Here is a 19,557-nt window from a genome sequence, read left to right as displayed (position 1 = left end):
TGGAAGTCAGTTAGACCCTTTTGGCCAAATTTAAGCAACAAAGAGGCTTAGAAGGAGTAGCTCTTAGGCAGTGGGCTTCTAGACAGGGACAATACAAAACAAAATCCAACAAAAGCAAACATCTAAAAAGCTAAACTGGTTGACACTTAAGTACTTATTATAATCATTTTTTATGGACTTGATTGTAAATGCCCCAGAAGGATCAGAACTGTAATGACAAAAATTTAAGAGCCATGGTTAAAATTTCAATGGACAATTTAGCAACTAATAGAACAGTATATCAGTACCATTAATTTTTGTTATCATGTTTATCTAAATTTTGTATTTTAGAAGGCTTGATATACTTAAAAAACATAAATATATTTAGTATACAGGAACCTGCAATAGCATCACAGCTCTATAGAGGTTATATATACATGTTAGTTTAGTTGTTGTTTTTTGAAGTAAAACCTTAGATTTTTTTATCAATTATGGGGGGAACAGTGTCAGTGACCCCACATATCCCAGTCACAGGCACATATGGGATACCGACAGCATTACAATCACCCAAAACAACAGTTGTTTAACCATGAGGTCATCCAGAAAATTTCACATAAACCAACTCTTAAATGAACTTTTATTTAGTTATGACTCAGTTACCTTAATAGTCAAAACCCTGACAAAATCACCACATAACATGGGTAAATATTTATGGGGACTAAGCGTGGAGTTAGGAAACCTAATGGCCAAGAATCAGGGCTCAGATGTTGATAAGGGATCATATCTCAGATTGTTGACATTTACATATGGCTCATGACATACAGCAGGACCCCACCAACCTGTAGTCAATGGAGCCCCCCTAAAATAATGGCCCAATCTGGCCATCCCAGGCCAAAAAGTCCCTCCGCCTGACATGTGGAAGGAGTAGGACAACATCTCCACTCTGTTGACTGCAATAAAAACTGGAGATCTTGACCTCCAGTGTAGTGGTCCTTTTTGAGGTTTTTTTTTAATATCCTAAATGGAAGGTGTATTTTGGCTTTGTTTACTTTTATTTTGCTTAACATAAGTAAATTTGTTTTAACCTTCATATCAGTGCAGCAGCATTCCCTGTGCTCAGCTGCCTCTTGCCTCTCTGTATTTTAACAAACTCTTGTTGTCTTGATAAATTTGTGGATTAACCTGTAGCACCAAAAATTCTTAACCGTTATCTTGACAAAATGAAAACCATTTTAAGACAGCTTTTTTGTAAATGTTATCAAGAACAATATTTTTTAAGATAGTGTTGTTATTATGAGCTTAGAGAAATAAGTTTTAGTTTAACATCAATACTTTAAATTTTGACCTTACAAAACCCTTAATATAACTAGATTTTAGTCAACTCAATCACTCACATAAGCACTTATAAGCTCTATCTTTTTATGACAATTTACTCTGTACCTTTATAACAACTTATCCTCTCTTGTGAGTCTCCCTCTTTGGAACTGAGTTTTTGTTTTCCATCCCTTAACCTTGGTTGTGGCTATTTCCCGGGAAAAGCTCAAACCCCCTAATTCCTGGAGGTGTCTCACACACTCTTGTCTTGCTCTCTAAACCTGAGAGACCTGGTTTCACCCCAGACAGGATTACTTAAAGGTCTCTGGGAGATGATCAGTCTCCACTTCTGCCTCCTGAGGCAGGCCTGAATTTGAATCCGGATTCTTACCAGTCTGAGGAGTGGTGCTCCCTTCCTCTCACTAGTTCCTGCACCTCACAGGGTTCCATTGAGCATCCGAGGCCATCTCCTAGAATCACTGGAAGGATGAATCCCTCCTCCAGATCAAACTGTCCATTGGTGCCTGGCGGGATCTCTTCTCCCCGTGGTCCAGGGATGTACCCAGCAACAAGGGAGGTGACCAATCACCATCTCTACAATCCCAGCAGTGAGCCCCCAAGAAATGTTGCAGGAATCTCAAGCTCAGATAAGGGGCACTGAGGCAGTTTAGCAGGAACCAACATTTTATTGTGCCTACACAGACTCAGCAGACTCATGTCCAAAGGCTGAGCCCCAAGAACAAAGGGGTTTCACCTTATATACCCTTGCAAGCAGGTTACAGAAGCAAAAAGCAAAGTTTAACCCATATATTGTCGCATGTGACTTTATTGGCTATTTCATTCCCCTAATGCTATGTGACCTTCTTCATGTTTCAGTTCTTTAAGTTTTATCTCTCTGCTATGCCATCCCTTCCCCCTGCTACACTATCTCATCCCAAACCCTACAAGAAATGCTTTTACCCTCCTGGTAGTTCTTGACCTCACCAGAGAAAGAAATGGACACAGGAGACATAAGCAGGAGCAGGTTCATTAATGCAAAGTAAAAGCAAGGAACAGTACACCCTTCAGTGGGGAGAGCAGGCAGGCTTTAAATGGAACACAGCATTGAGTGGTCCTAGGACCTTAAACCTTCATTGGGGCCTATGGACATCCATGTGGTTAGCTCTGGAAAACTAGGTTATGTGTCATTAACTGTCAGAGACTGGGTTATATATCACTAATTCCTACCACATAATGGGAATAAATGTTTGTGGCCTTAGATGATCACAATGGGACTTTCATTTTCCAAGGTACTTGGGTTTTCAGGTCATCAAAACACTTCTGTATGTAAGTCATTCCATTAACATTACCAGTGTAAGATATAAGTCTTTATCAATTTCTAAGCTATCATTCTTGGTCATCAGATTTAGCTATGACTCTGAGCTGCCAGGTTTCCTACCTCCCTTCCTCACTCCTATAGCAATATTTCCATACATACATATAAAGTACTTCAATCATTTTCATCCTTCTGTTACCATCTCTTATACCCTTACTCTCAGCCCCCTTTCCCTTTTTAATATAGAAACTAATAACTTTAGAATTCTTTTTGGAATTGTGTTTGTTGTGTTCCAAAGGTATTGGTAACTTGTATTTTCTTTTCATTTGATTCTGGTAATTTTTTTAATCTCTTCATTATCCACTGATCATTCAAAAGCATAGTTTGATCTATATATTTGTATAGTTTCTCTTGCTATTAGTTTTTAATTTCATTCCATTGTAGTCTGGTAAGAATCAAGAAACTATTTCAGTTTTTGTTTTTGTTTAATATTGCTTTAGGCCTAAAACATGGTCTACATTGGTGGAGCTGCTGGGAAGAATGGGTAAACTGCTGCTTTTATCAAGTGGAGTAACTTGTAGGTTCTGTTCCATCCATTTGATCTCTGGAGCAGTCTAAATCTAAAGTTTCATTGTGATGTTTCTTTGTATGATCAATCTACTGATGAGTACAGTATTGAAGTCAGACATTATTATTTTATCTGTTCCTTAATGCCCAATAGTGTTTATTTTAGGAAATTGGGTGCACCAAACTTGGTACATACATATTTACAGTTGCTGTATATTCTAGATGAAAATTTCCTTTTATTAATATATGTGACCCTCATTACCTTTTTTGTATAATTTGTGTATGCATAAAGTCTATTTTATCAGATACAAAAAGCAAACAGGAGTAGTTTTAAATCCTTTTTGTAAAGGAGATGATAACACATTTTCAGTCCATCAGATCACTGTCTTGGTAGACTGTCTTCCAAAACTGAGGCGAAACAGCTCAACAGTCATTTACTTTGTATTACAAATGTCTGCTTAGAATTGGTGAGAATGTTTATCTATCCTTACAAATAGTAATCCACTTAGAACCATAAAATAATACTGCAAGGTCACTACTGTTACTTTATTTAGTTGTTTTGGTTTGGTTTGGTTTGGTTTGGTTTGGGTTTTTTTCTTTTTTTTTGTGGTAGTGGGGATTAAACTCAAGGCCTCCAGCTTGCTAGTTAGGCACTCTGAGTTAAGCCACTCCACCAGCCCTCACTGTTATTATTACTTGTATCATATAGATAAGGAAACTGAGTCCTAAACAGGTTAAATGGCATCACATGCCATGTCCCAATGTAACAAGTGTAAACACTAAGGATGGCAGCATGCTCTCAAATTCAGTGTTCAATTCCTGTGCCAAACTGCCGGGAGCATCTGAAGCCAACAGAATACCCAGTATTTGTAATGTTCAGCAATCCCATGTTGACTACCACATTTGCATCCTCAAGCTGGGTAGTATAGTTTAGTTCTAAAATGTCCTCCAAAGGCCCATGTGTTCATGGCCTATTCTGCATAGTGGTCCTATTGGGAGGTGATGGAATTATGGACCTTAGGTCTTTCTATAATCTTTGGAAAAGATCACTCTCACTACTGTTTGGGATTATGTGACATCTGCTGTGAAAGAAAAGGCATGAATTCATATTATTCAGAGACATGCAGCTTGGCATAAAAAGTGACCACTCCTCATATGACCCCTGACTTCATAAAATACGGAAGCTTCCAGGTCACAAATTAAGATTAGAAAATCCTGGTTTTTTTCATAGGGGGTCTTTGGCAGCCATCCATATTAGACACAACCTGTAGCAGAAACTGCCATCTACCATTATACACGGCCTACTGAGGCACATATGGTTGAGGATCCCAAAATAACTTTCCATCTCCTGGTATACATAGAGCCTAATTATATATAATGTGAATACATACAAGCTAAAAAGACAACCAAGATTAAAGACAGATGCAAAAAAAATAATGCCTTTATTACTGCACAAACCTGAGCAATGTAAGGCAGTTACCACTCAGTGACTTAAAACCACAAATATCAACTACAAGTGTCATGTGAGACCAAAATCTTCCATGAAGAAGCTCAGTCTCCTCACAAACCTCCAGCTGAACCATAACTGAGTTCATTTGACCTAAATGGTATCATAACACAGCAAGAACACTCAGAAAACAGAATAAAGTTGCCCTAACAGTTCAGGCCTCTCAAGATTTCCCTCAGGGAAGGGGACAAAAGACATGCCTGCCCTGCCTGAACAAGGAAGGTGCATGATAGTGGAAGGAAATGGCATCTCTAAGACAGTGTGGCAATGTTTTCACTCTGGCCAAGGTCCCGTAGAGTCCACAATGTGCAGAGCAGCTCTTGCCATCCTCACCCATGTGTAACTCACAAGTCATTTGCAAGCGTGCAATTCAAGTTCAGACCAATGAATCCTAAGACTCTCTAGTATGGATATACTGAACAAAACCACATTCTGTTCTAGTCCAAGGCTTTATTTACCAAACAGGGAATTTCTTCTGCCAAGTAAAGCTGGACTTTGGCCTGAAAGCTTTCCCATATTTTCTGCCATAATTGGGGCTGTCTGTGTGTTGGTACTTTTGATATTAAAGGAGATGCATGTTGTGTGAAATATTTTCATCATTTGTTGCATTCATAAGGCCATTCTTATGTGAGAACCCTTTCATGTGGGCCTAGGAGAGTTCTTTGGCTAAATCCCTTGCCACACCAACCAGAATCACAGGTTTTATCTCCATGTAAAATATATGGTGATGAATAATACTTATTTTAGGTACAAAAACTTTCTTAGCTTCTTCACACTCATAAAGCCTTTCTCCAAAGTGGACTTTCTGGTGGACAGTATTGTCAACACTTTGCCTAAATCATCTTCCACATTCCCTTAAAATCATAAGGTCTTTCTCTTGTGTGTACTCACTAGTATATAGTAAGGGCATGTACTATCTTGGAAGATTTCCTAAATTCTCTGCATTCATAAGGCCTTAATTCAGTGTGGACTCTGTGGTCCTGAGCAAGTGAATATGCATAAAGAAACAATTCCTCTCACTTGCTATGTGTATATAAATATATACCTACACACACACAAACACACACACACGCACACACATTTGTTTTGGTGGTGTAGACTGTCAGGTCTCATCACTAGGAATGATAAGAAGCAACAGAAGATCAAAGCAAGCTGGAAAAAAAAAACTTCTGAAGATCCTGACATTAGAAGTAGCTCCCTAACACAAGAAATTCACAGCTCTTCCCAAATGAAATCCTATCCACATTCCTCTTCCAGGATTTCTCTCAGTGTAAGGCTTCTGGTGCTGGGGAAGGCTTACACATGCTCCAGCCTTATACAAATTCAGAACATTTGCAGTGGGCAGTGCCAACATGTCTTTGCAAACTGAGACACAGATGTCACAAAGACAAGTTTCTGGGTGGACCTGCCTGCCTTTGAAGTATTCAAGTGTGACACCACTTCCAGAGAAACACTACATAGAATCTTCATATCCTCTATTCAATGTCCATAAATGAAATCAGACAAATGATGACGAAATTCATGTAAACTATGGTTGGAGTGGGGCCAAACCCATCAAAGCAAAGGTCCGTAGAATTTGTTATTGGTATTGGGGACCAAAACAAGGGTACTACACATGGTAGGCATGTATTTTACCACTGAACTCCACCTGCAGGAGTATAGGATCAGGATGTGTTCTTTAAGTCATGTCCATGCATAAAAATTTTTCACATTCTCTACACTCATGAGGCCTTTCTCTGGTGTGGGACTCTGTGATGTAGAGTAAGAGCAGATGTTTACTTAAAGGATTTTCCACATTCTCTCTCTATATAAGGCCATTCACAGTGTGTACCATCTGGTGGACAGTAAGTTCACCTCCTCACTTAAAGGACTCCCCACATTCTCTACACTCATAAGGCCTTTTTCACTGTGAATTTTCTTGTGTTCTTTAAGTACATGTCTTTGCATAAGGAATTTCCCACATTCTCCACGCTCATAAGGCTTTTCTCCACTGTGGATTTTCCAGTGTTCAGTAACATTCCATGCATGCTTAAAAGATTTCCCACAATCTCTACACTCATAGGGCCTTTCTTCAGTGTGAACTCTGGTGTACATTAAGGGCATTTATTTGCTTAAAGGATTTCCCACATTCTCTACACTCATAAGGCCTTTCTTCAGTACGGCCTCTCTGGTGTACAGTAAGAGAATTTCTTTGCATAAAGGATTCCCACATTCTCTACACTCATAAGGCCTTTCTCCACTGTGGACTTTCTAGTGCTGACCAAGTGAGTAGTTATAATGGAAGTTTTTCTCACATTTCCTATGCTCATAAAGATTTTTTCCATTATGGACCCTCGGGTTATAAATGGCCACATTTTTATGGCTGGAAATTTTGCTGCAGTTAACCAATAACTGTAATATCTTTTTCCATGGTGAAACGTCTCCTCAAACTCAGCATTACTGGCCTCTCACCAGTAAGAATTACCTGGGGCTGCAGAAAGTCAAAAAAATCTGGTAAACCCTTCCAAAGGTCATTACAATTGAACACAAAAAAATCCACAGCTCTCCTCAAGAGAACTCTTCAAGTTCTCTGCAGTGTAATGCTTCTCGGGAAGGTTTGCACATGCTCGTCATGTACAGCTTCTGCATAAGTGGAGTAGTCAGGTGCACAATGTCTTTCAAGACTGGAGTAGAGATGTCACAGGGGTGACATATGGGTGAATTGACCTGCCTTTAGAGTCATCAAGTGTGGACACCTACTCTGTGTCCACAACCTAAAATCAGAGAAACAATGATGAAATGCACAGACACTGGTGGGATCAGGGACAAGTCATAAGATTATGAAAAGGTCCACAGGATTTTTTTTTTTTTTGGAGGTGTGGGGATCAACACAGTATATGTACATAGTAAGCATGGACTGTATCACTGAAATGAAATCTGGAATGCTGTCCAGATGTAGAAGCAGGGCTTAATTTGCAGAAAGGGTTTCTTCATACAGCTGGGTCTCTAAAAACAGTAAAACCTTACAAACATCACCCGACATAAGACAGGATGAGCTGTAGGACAGGAAAGAATAGCAGGCAACCTTCAGGCACTGCCGCTTCATGGTATTATGTATGAAGTGCCAAGAAATCTCTCAAACTCACCACACAATCTTATTCAATAAAATCTTGCTAGCTGATGATAAGTGCATGCTGTGTAAAAGACTGCCTGAGTTAAGTTCTGGTAAAACAACTCAAAATGCATTTGGGCAATATTTAATGATATGTTCACTACTCAAATCATATTAGGTGTGGATCACTGTTGGAAAACATTGCAGAGGGTACAGCGGATTGCAGCTAGGTCACTAAAGACAAAAGACAGTTTCCTCATCTAATAGGAAAACAGGCCAGATGTCATGACCTCCACCAGATGCCCCTCAATTTCACTGAGCATTTCTGAGGTCACCTTTCCATGTCTATCTGATGTAGCAACCAGAATTTTTCCAGCACCCCACTTGCACAGTTTAGGACAGGTAAACAACCAACTCCTTAGTGAGAACAGCTGAGCTATCAGCAGTGACCCTGGGCAACTCAGCACATAAGAGACCTGGGGAAAGAAAAAACAGTATTACAAAGATGACTGGAAGGGGGTCTGGCAAAATAGCCCATGGGCTACATGGCTTTGGTTCATGACAATCTCTGGTGATTCTCAAATAGCTATAAAATGTCAGGAAGAAGGGGGCAGAACTAAGACATACTGACATAACCAGTCACCCAGACAGGGAAGAGGTTACCAAGGCAAGATGTATTAAGCTGTCTGCCATACATCTTCCTCCCAAATCTGTACATGTACTCATTACAGCACCTGCAGTTAGGGCTGCTCAGGGAAGAGCACATGGCTCAGCTGTACCAACCACAACACACCCATAAAAAAAAAAGTGGGTAAATTAGCACATCTCAACAACTAGCAGTGAAGAGGCAAAGCTGCTTCTGGGAAAAAGAAGATAAGCAAAGACCAGAGTATGGATGAGTGTGATTACCTTACCTATAGAGGTTACTAGTGTAAAGTTCTCCAGCATCACATGGAGGTAAAGGCACCTTTGAGGTTCACTAAGGAACTCCCATTCATCCTGGGAGAAGGATGAATGGCCACATCTTCAAGGTCACACAGGCCTGCCATGGTTAGAACAGAACATCTATGATCAACTTCTCTCCTAGAAGTGATTCCATATTGATCCAACCCATTCTCCTACATCCATCCTCTAGTACCCCATATACCACCCTCACCACCTCAGAGAGGATACCAGATCCCAGTGTTCCTGAGGCACAGTCTGTCCTCTGTGCATATTTGATCATTGTTTCCTCCAACAGCACTAACGCAGGTGATCAGGAGACATAATCTAACTCCTGGGACTGGTATACAGGGCTGTATCCACTCATGTCAGTTTAGTGCACAAATGTCCTCCAGATGGTACAGCTCAGAGATAATCAAGTGTGGACTCACATTCCAGCTTCATGTCACCAACATCAAGTCCACAGGACCAGCATTCCACATGGTCCCTCAAGTGCACATCACATTTTGGAACATAGCTTTCTTACCCACAATCCTCCACCTATTTTCACCTTCTAGACCCATAATATAGATATTTGTCTACCCTTCCTATTCACCTAAGCACAGAGCATCCACAGTGTGGTTAGTTCAAATAGAACACAGTTGTTCCCACTGCCAGGGGCAACAACACTACCCTGGAGGCTATGTTTCCTGTGTTCCTTGCATCAACCTTTGCCACTGAGAACTGTCTGATTCCCACACTCCCATGCCTCATTACTAATCGTGTACTTGAGGTCTCTCACCAGTCACAACATCCTCACCTGCCATCCTTCCTTCCCAACATTGTCCCAGTCACCTTCCTCTACAGACAAGTAGCTCTCAACTTGGACCCTAAACTTAGGCAACCTGAAACTTCTCAGAAGCATCAAGGGTTATAACAACATACTACCAAGCCTAGTATTAAGTAATAAAAGGACTATCCGTTGTTGAAGTGTAGCGGGATTCTTGAACACAGACATAGGACACCAAGGCAATTCAGCAGGAAGCAACATTTTATTGTGCCAGCACAGACTCAGCAGACTCGAGTCCAAAGGCTGAGCCCTGAGAATAAAGGGATCTCACCTTATATATATATATATATACCCTTGCAAGCAGGTTACAGAAGCAAAAAGCAAGGTTTAACCCATATAAGGTTACATAAAATTCTATAGGCTACTTCACCCTAGTGCTATGTGACCTTCTAACCCCAGCACTACATGACCTTCTTCACATTTAGACTTTTTAAGTTTTATTTCTCTGCTATGCTATCCCTTTCCCCCCTGCTACATTATCAGAACACAGGTTTGCCTGCTCTTTTCTGGTCCTCCTCCCTGCTACAGAAGTGCCAAAACACAGCAGTTATTCTAAGCCTCTGATTCTATCTCATGGACCTCATCCTTTGAAAACACTGGTAACTTGCCAGGCCATCTTGTCTACCAGAATGTATCCATGACCTTGTAAGAGGTACTTAAACTTTTTTTACTGCAAAGCACTGACTCCTTACTTGGGCCCATGAATTAACTAAAAATAGAAGCTTGGCATCCTTGCCTTCATTTTGTATCTGTTTTTGCTCTAAGGCATTCTCTTTGCAGTCACTTTGCGATCACCTTGGATTCCAGAAAGGACAGAACTGGTAACATCTTTATGACAAGGGACTGAAACCTCTCACAAAGAATAGCAGAGACATGCAGGACAGACCACCCCTCCAAATGAGGACAATTACCTATAATGATGAAACTGCACCCTGGAACAGGAGTAATCATTTCATGGGAACCAGGTCACTCCCCTCAAGTGATAACATCTTCTTTGGAACCCTCTGGGAACACTTGGACTGAGATAATGGTCAATCAGAACACACCTGTGACTGGGACTTTGTATACATACCTCTGTCCCCTGCCCCAGTTCTTTTGTCTACTTAAGCCAATATTTTATGTTTATACCCTGAAGATGGCTGACGATGAGCTGAGTGCTTACTCTGTCTCTTCCCACAGCATGTCCTGAGCCATGTAATTAACTTCCTTTCTCTGCCTTCACTATGCCTCTTTATTTGGAGTTTAAGGGGTGGCATGACCTGGCATATGGAATCTCAGGAGTTTGGGCCTTGGGTCCAAAACTCCAATTTCAACCTCTTCTCTCATACACTTTTTTGGTGATGAGCTCACCCCAACCCAGGTGCTGTACTTGAAAACCAGATCAGCCTAACCTTTCAAGGCTGGTAAGAACAAAATCACTGCATGATTAGGATTCCCCTTCCTTATTGCAATCCATAGAAATACAGATATACCCCAGGGCAAACACTGGTCATCACATTTTGCATGTCTCCATCAGGAATTTTCTCCAGTTCCACACCTGTGTGGATACTGCCCTCTTCATGTTTCTGTTAATGCTTCTTTGAAACATTCACTCTCTTAAGATGGTAAAAATCCAATCTCTTGATATTGCCACTAAAATTCTTCCTACCACAGACCTTCTCTTCTCATCTGCTAAAAAACTGGAAAACTTAAATTCACCCTTGACATCTACCTTGTCTTTATCCTCCAAATCAGAAAACCTGGTATTAGCCCAATTTCCCATAAGGCCACTTTCTATGGACATGATAATGAAGTTAATCCTATATAAAGAAGAATCGACTTCCCTGTACTTCAATGTCATCATCTGTCTTCCTGGCTCTTTTAACTGGGAGCAGCTTTTGCAGAACTTTGAAAAATCTGATTGGACCATTACCTGTTCGTTCACAATACACCATGGCTTCTGGTGCACTGACAATAAAGGTAAACTGCCACAACTGATGAGCATGTTCCAAACTCCCTCAACAGGACTTTATACACAGTGGTTCCTCTACCTGTAACAGTCTCCAGCACCTCAGAAACTAGAGTTTAAATATGTGCCCTCCCACACAAGGTCCTCCCCATTTGGAACACAGGAAACTAAAATTTGGTGACAGTGGTAGGTACCTCACCAGGCCCTATGCTCAAAGCAGTTATATTGTGGGTCCCTGACTATGTAGCCCAATCCCAAGCAAGGTCCCTCTGTATGGCAACTGCAATCAGACTCTACAAGTGGGCCACTGCACTCTAGTAGTGCTGTGCTGTGCAGACAACCTCTCCTGTGGTTGTGTACAACCTTGTACTCACATCACTTATTTATGTATAAAGTAGTTCTAAAATCTGTTTAGCACACTGACCCCAAAACTGCTAAAATATCTGAAAGTACAGGGACATAAGTCCAACCTAGAACAAGCATACAATCGTGGAAACAACCCTTTTCAGACAGTTTGTTGGTGCAATCACATCACCAGGGACCAACAGCATTCTGGGTACAATATTCTGATCTGCAGTGTCCTTGCCTGAGCATAGCTGGACAGGAATCCAAGGACACTGGAACTGGCATTAGGGCCCTAAAGGATGGGACACTGTTTCTTAAAGAGGCCACAAGCAGATTTCTGGGAAGTTTTGTCTACAGGTGTGGACTGAAAAGTTTTGAGACTCATGCTAAGCAAGACTGGATGCTCAGTGAAAAATATCATTTCAGCTGCTCACTTAGACTACTGATCCAAAAGGACACATCACTTTCACATGCACAGATTCATTCAGATAGTGTGCATACCTATCTGGAAGGCAAATTAACACTATATACCGATCTTCATGCCTTATTGACTGAAGAGCTGGAGCAACACTGGGGCACTCTATATTGTTCTTTAGGAACAGGAAACAGGACTCCAGGCCAAGTAGAGGTCCTGCCCTCCAGGTTGCTCTTGAGGGTGTCACCTTTGGCTACAGTTTCAGGGCTTCAACAGGCCTATAAGAACAAATTCATATGGGTTCCTCTAACAGAAGACAAGGTTGTATGAAGGTGTGTAGAGAGTTAGAAGAGTTCAGACCTGTTCATGATTAACTGGTATCTCACAGCTAAGGATCAGTTGGGAGTTAGAAGACCAATGCTCTGGCTGTGGAAAGGCAGAACTAGCTCTAATGGTAAGTTTAATCTACAACCACTTTCTCTCCCCGGACCCCAAGTTCAATGCCTCTCTCATCCAATCCTTATCTCTCTCATTCCAAATTCTCTACCTTACAGGAGATAATAGACTCCTGTCACACTGATGCTTGCCCTCAACTAATGGTACCAATGCTCGTTGTCTTGTTCCACAGAAGCAAGGAGATAAACAGGCAAACATTATCTAAACTCAGAGCGTGGCATCCAAACTCAGAGGAGCCTCCAAAGGTATTCCACAGGGACCCAGACCACACATCTAATAAAGTCTAATGTTAGGTCACCCTTTCTGCACATCCTCAATGGGGGATCCTGGAGACATCATTCCACAGGACTCCTCCATATTCCTGTAAGTCCTTGTATCACTCTCTCACAACACCCCACATCCCTAGGCACTTCCACCCACTGCCCTCTTCTTAGGAATATCCCTGATCTTCCTACATGTAATTCAGCACCAGGCATCTAGAATACAAAGAAAATGGAAATATCTAAAATAATCCCAGTCCCCACTGCTACAAAAGATCCCATCCTGCCTGACCCTGTCCTTGCTTCAACCTCAGCCACTAAGAACTACCTATCAATCTCAAATATCCTTGGCCCTATTCCACCTCTAGTCCCCTTCATGTCCTCTCACTAGTCACAGACTTTCTCTCTCCAGTAATTCTCATCTGAAACTAGCCTGAGTGGTACTCCTCCTTCAGTTTCCTTATAACCACTGTACCCTAAACACATCCATCTGCCTTACTGAACAGCCCCACATACACTGAGGCTCACCACAAAATTATTGAGTCTGAAGTGCAGCAAAAAAGCAAAGGTCCTGGCTCAGCATCCATCACATTACTCAGTTACACCCAGACATCAACATCCACATCATGTGTGTCATCCATTTGCATCATAACCACCAACCTACCTGATCATTCTCTCCCCACACGTTTCCACGGCCACATCTGCACACCTTGTTTATGGTGCTCATTACCCACATCCAGGGGTCCTAGCTTAACAGTCCAATTCACCTGCCTTTCCTGAGCACTATAAGACTCCGCTGAATCTGGATGCCAGGCTCTGAGTTTAGATGATGTCTGTCTGTGATAAAAAAACTGTCCCTTGCCACCATTCTGCAGCCTGAGCCGCGCTGGTTTCATCCCTTGCAGAACAAAACTCCCGCCACCTTCCTTTCCCTGCCCATAGACCTTGCTTCAGCAGCTGGTCTCATTCCTTGCAGAACAAAGCCCCACTGTCCCTTATCTCCTGCCACCTCTCTTTGTCCGTCCCTAGCCCTTGCTTTCTCCCAAACGCTACGTAAGGCCAGACCCGCCGAGAAAAGCTGCTGCGCCATTTTTTCTTCTCGGCCAGCCAGCCTGCTTATTAAACTTTAGACATGAGATAACTCGTGTGAGCCTCCTTTGTGTGCGGCGTTTTCCTAACAGTCTGTACATCTTGTGCTGCAGAACAACACGGGGATCAGTGCTGCCATCAGTTCGGAACAGGCATTAGGGGTGGGAGAACCACCCACAACACCTTGGTCTTTGCAGTTTAAGAAATCTGGACGCCACGGGCTGGAGGCCTGGCTCAAGTGACCCGCGCATGGCTTGCAAACGCAAAGACCTAAGTCCAAACCTTCAGTGCAAACAAAAAAAAGGGGGGGTGGGGAGCGGGGAGCACTGGTCAGGAGTTGAGCATTTGAGTACAGACAGACGCCTCTCACGACATCCCTCAATGGACACAAAGCATGGAGTATAGAGGCTCAATCAGGAACCCCAAACCGGGTCCTGTCTGGTTTGGCGGAAATACGCGGCACTTACCTGCTCCGGGTCCCTCCGAGTGCATGGCTGTCATCTCCACGGCTGTCCCTCGGGAAAGCTCCGAGCTATGGGAACAAATCAAACACACCACGCCCTAGCTTTTCCACTCGCGTGACACTGATCCTGAGTCAACGTTTCTCCAGTCAGGTAGCTGCATAGCACCAAAATCAGACAAAATCAGCAACACAGAGATGGGTCCGGAAGTCCCACCCCAATTTGATGTTTCAAAGGCGGAAATGGCGCTATTCTGAATACTCATTGGCTCAGCCTCTTCCGTTGTTGACAGAGCTGTCTGGGTAACGTAGTTCCAACGGTTGGGTGAACCGGCGACGGGCTCTGTGGTCCTGCAATATGTGGAACAAAAACCAAGAGGCCCCTGCTGGGACACAGGGAAATGGTGTCCTCACCTTTCACCCACGGGCTTCTGGTCAGTGTGGAGTGACACCTCTTCTTTTTTTAAGAAGGGGTTTCTTGTACGATTCTAACGTTTTCCCACCTTGTAGTCCACTGGGTCCACAGGAGAAGGGCTGCCAGTGAACTGGCAGGAGGCGGGCCGGTTAGCAACCCAGGTCGGTAGCTCCTGAAGATTCCGACCAGGCCTCGATCTGTAGAAGGGATTGAACGCTGAGGGAGCCGCGTGACTCATCTCTGAAGCCCAAGGCTGGGCAGAGCACCCTGCTGGAACCCCGTGTTTTACTTCCTGAGCTGGGCACTTGGCCTATGGGGCAAAGCTGGAGACAACTTTAAGGACTCAACTTTGAGCCCACAGTTCCCGCTTTATGATCCAAGATACCACAATCCTTTCAAGGTAATCCAACACTGTTCCCCCTCCCCATCCTTCATGGTCCTGACTTTCCCCTTCCTCACTGTGCTCTCAGAGGTGCCATCTTGGCACATGGCTCCTTTGAATTTCAAGCCATTCAAAGATCTTTGGTGTACTCAAGAAAAAGAATTCAAGGACTGACATAGAGGAAACAGGAGAAAGTTTATTACTGCAAAAAAAAAAAATAGTACACCTTTCCGATAGGAGGGGCGGCAACCCCTCTGTGGGTCCTAAAACCTCAAGTTCTGTGGACATGGCATTGGTCAGTCTGGTTAAACTGGATTATGTATTGTTGACGTCCTGAAACACAGTGGTAGGTACCCATCTCTACCTGGGACACTGAAGCAGAAGTTAAAGATAGCTAGACCACTGTTAAATTACTTTTGCTGACAAGACTTTTTGTAAGCATCTTTTCCACCCTTGAATTAAGCAGCGATGGTGAAGCTTCTGGAGATTTAACTCCCTGACAGCTAATGGACACTTCTCTAGAGCCCTGGATGCTTTACCAAATGAATGCCAGCCTGGCATCTGAATTGCTTTCATGCCAACATCAAAAACACAACTACAGCTCCAGAAGGCACTGCCCCAGCAAGAAGCCTTTAGCAAATTTCAGCTTAACAAAAAACCAACTGCCAAAACTACCCTACCACACAGGACAGGGATAGGAAAGAACTTCTACCCAACAAAAGACCTGGGATTGGTGCAAACACAATCCTTCATCTGGGTAACAGACTATACCCATTGGTGCATATGCATGGGGACTGCTGTGATTGGTAAAGATACCCTTGTCCTGTCCCCCTTTTAACTATATAAGCAGCTTGCTCAACTCACCTTGAGAACACCTGGATGATATCCTCCTTGCGGGCTCAAACCTCCCCACCCTATCACATCACATTCCAATAAGCACTTTTCCTCCAGTGGACTTGCCCGCCTTTGCTGAGGGAGAGGGAGAGAGGGAAGAAGGGGATTGAGCCTGATGGAGCAGCAGGACTTGGTGTCTGCAGACCAAGGCAGGGTGGAACTCCCTGAAGAAAGCCATGAAGTTCTGCCTTCTGAACTAGCTGTGGGCACTTACCTCTGGGGATACCAGTGGAGATGGCCTGAGGTGTCTTTTTTTTTATCACTTTGTTTTTCTTAAAACGTTTTTATTCATTTATAACAGTGTACAGGAGATTTCATTGTGTCATTTTCGCATGTACATATAATACACCCCAGTTGTTTATAGATGTCTCAATTCCCACACTTTCCTGCCCTCTGATCAGAGATGCCACAGCCCTTCCATGGTGTTCTAATACTGCTGCCCCATTCTTCAGGCATCCAACTTTCCCCTTCCTCACTGTCCCCAGAGGTACCATCTCAGATGACATGTGGCTCCTCAAACTTTAAGCATTTTTCTCTGTTACTGGATTTAGGCACCAGGTCTGGGAGCCAGAAGGTTCTTACTCTTCTTAGAAAAATATTTCAAGGACTGACAGAGTGGAGGCTTATGCTGGAGCAGGTTTATTAAAGCAAAGGCGACTGAAAGCAAGCAAAAGTGTACTTTCCACATGGAAGAGCAAGTAGGCTCAAGAAGAAGCAGCTACATGGATGATCCTAAAAGCTCAAGCTTTTATTGGGGTCTGTGGATAACTGCTGGAAAATTAGATGATACATCATTAACCTCACAAGGCTGAGTTATATGTCACCCACTTCTCCTCAATGTTGGGTGGAAGAGTTATTTGGCTTGGATAGTCAGGCCAGCACTGTTGTTTTCCGTGGGCTGTAGGGGATTAATGTCAGCAAGATCCTGTCATATATTATGAGTAACTCTGTTAATAACTGCCATCCAGGATTTGAGTCACTATCAAAATCCAAACCATCATTCTGATCCATTAGGTTTCCTAACTCCCTGCCTAACTAGGTGTGTATCATTCCCCCACTCCTGAAGGTGACCCTTGTATTCTTAAAAGAGAGGAAGATTTTTCTTCAGGAACTACTTTCTGCTGATTGGGAACATTGTCCCCAACTGAGTCTTCTTTCTCTCCTGTTGTCTATTAGGGTGACAGGTGAGATGGAGGAGGTGGAATAGATTGACATGGTGGCCTGATCTAGAGATCACAGTTGTTAATGATTTTCACCTCTGTGATATTGTCTAAAAGTACTGGTGTATCACTTTGGGTGAAACTTCTGAAACACAACAGTTGGATTTGTTGTGGGTTGCCTTTGTGGTTACTACCCATTGAAAGATGTTCCTCTCTACTTTGGCTGGAAGCAGCAGTAATCTTGTGAGAACTGATCTCCCATTCCTGCTCATTTAGATGTCCTTGTATGTCCTATAGTTGTTTCTCTGAATCAAGGTCCTGAATTATTATCCCATAGGAAAGGGTGGGGTTGTGTAGGTAACCTTGGGGGAGTACTCTGAAGATCCATTGCTGGTCATTCCAGATGAATGTGACCTGTTCCTGGGTCTCAATGCTTAATGGGATACTAAAGAAAGCAGTGGAAAGATCCAAATGGGCATGATAAGATCCCATTTAACAAAAACAATGGCGACTCTCTTAGGAGCCTATGACTGTCCCTGCCAAAGATTTTAGTCCTGGCTTACTAAACAGAAGTCCTCTCCCACGGAGGATAGATGTTCGCCAACATGATAAGCCTAGTCTTTCTCATTTTACTGTCCTAGATCCATATCCACCTATTGATGTCTATTGCCCCCTATGTCTTGGGAGATGGACATCAATTAGGATGTGTTTTACATTGGTGTCCACCATAGTTCATATGGTCTCTACATTAGTAGGGAACAACAGATTCACCATGTAATGTGGAGCCTCTAGTCACAGTGTGCAGCACTCAGTGCACACAGTGCAGGCAAGTTTGCACATCCTGCTACGGTATAGACTGGGTTGTGGGGTTTTCTGCAGCATGAATTCCTCTGCTTCCAGCACAGGGGGTACCATACATATGACACATATCTCATTTTCTCTTGCCTCTTAGCTAACCTCTGGTCTCATCTCTCATCTTTCCCTTGCCTAGGTGAACTGATGTTTTAGCCTTAGAGCTTTCCTTAAACTTGCAAGTGCAAGTCCTCCCTCAACTAATGGTAGCACTGATCACTATGTTGATCCACACCAACAAGGAGATGAACAGACACATATCAACTGAACTCAGAGCCTGGCATCCAAACTCAAAAGAGTCTCATAAAACTGTTACACAGTTATACAAACCAAACCTCCCACACATAGTCAAATGGAGGAGAGGGGCACCCTTTATGTTTATGTTCTTAATGGCCAGACTCTGGGGATAACATTTCACCTGACTTCTCCATATGCTTATCCTTCCCTGAAGTACACAGCCCCACATCCATAGGCACTTCATCCCCCGCTCATTTCATAGGAATCTCCTTGATCTTCCCACATGAAATTCAGCACCCAGAATCTAGAGAGAGCATAGAAAGTGGAAATATCATCCACAAATCTCCAATCCCCTGACAGTCCCCACTGCCACAGTCCCCTCATGCAATTATATTTAAGCAGGAGAGTGCAATTTTGGCCCAATGGGGGAAATGGCTTGTACATTGTTAGATATCCTAAAATCCAGTAACTCCTTCCAGTAATTAGGCATAAGATGCCCAATCATACCAATGGTGGCAAGAGTTTGAAGCCCACGAGTGTATGTGGTTTGTAAGGATAGATTGTATTTTCCCAGAGAGCACTGATAGCATAAGTTGAGCTTGTCTCTCAGGACCATAAAGACCTGTCCATATGGTTTCTCACATCATTTGTTCTGCTTTCTACAGAAGAGATCTACTTGCAGAATAATATTTTAATTTAAATTTCCCATTTTGAGGTCAGATGTCTCCATCTTCCAACTTACATTGGGGCCATGAACTATTAAAAAGAAAAATTATCTTAATTTTCTTTCATCCTTCCCCATTCAATATATTCCTTTTTTTTTTCAGTACTGGGATATAAACTCAGGACCTACATCTTGAGCCACTCCCCAGCCCTTATTTGTGAGGGTTTTTTTGAGAGAGGATCTTAAGAATTATTTGCCTGGGCTGTCTTTGAACCATGATCTTCCTGATCTCTGTCTCCTGAATAGCTAGGATTACAGGCAGAGCCACCAGCACCTGGCAATATATTCCCATTTTTAAAATGCAATCCAAGGGACAGGAATCTGTTTGATAGTGTTACCCATATTATCATGTCTTGGAGCTTGCCTACAAGAGAAA

At 42.8% G+C, this 19,557-nt stretch overlaps 1 protein-coding gene across 17 annotated transcripts in view; it reads right to left on the bottom strand.

Moving 5' to 3' along the window:
* The window catches only part of LOC109700290 (zinc finger protein interacting with ribonucleoprotein K-like), a 75,251-nt gene extending 60,511 nt beyond the window's left edge, over positions 1 to 14,740 (bottom strand). For 16 of the 17 annotated variants that reach the window (XR_012442784.1, XR_012442785.1, XR_012442786.1 and 13 more), the window contains exon 1: positions 14,525 to 14,740. Coding sequence is in view for 5 of the 17 variants with exons in the window: in XM_074058455.1 (XP_073914556.1) it covers positions 14,525 to 14,558 (34 nt within the window). In the remaining 12 variants the exon portion in view is untranslated. Of the gene's footprint in view, positions 1 to 1,959; positions 8,250 to 8,687; positions 8,816 to 14,524 lie in introns of those variants that run through there. The other variant, XR_002213689.2, reaches the window with a different exon arrangement.
* Positions 14,741 to 19,557: the final 4,817 nt, after the last annotated feature.

This window comes from Castor canadensis, chromosome 16, assembly GCF_047511655.1.
Source record: "Castor canadensis chromosome 16, mCasCan1.hap1v2, whole genome shotgun sequence".
In the NCBI taxonomy this organism is placed as follows: Eukaryota; Metazoa; Chordata; class Mammalia; order Rodentia; family Castoridae; genus Castor; species Castor canadensis.
This window is presented reverse-complemented; position numbering and strand designations above follow the sequence as displayed.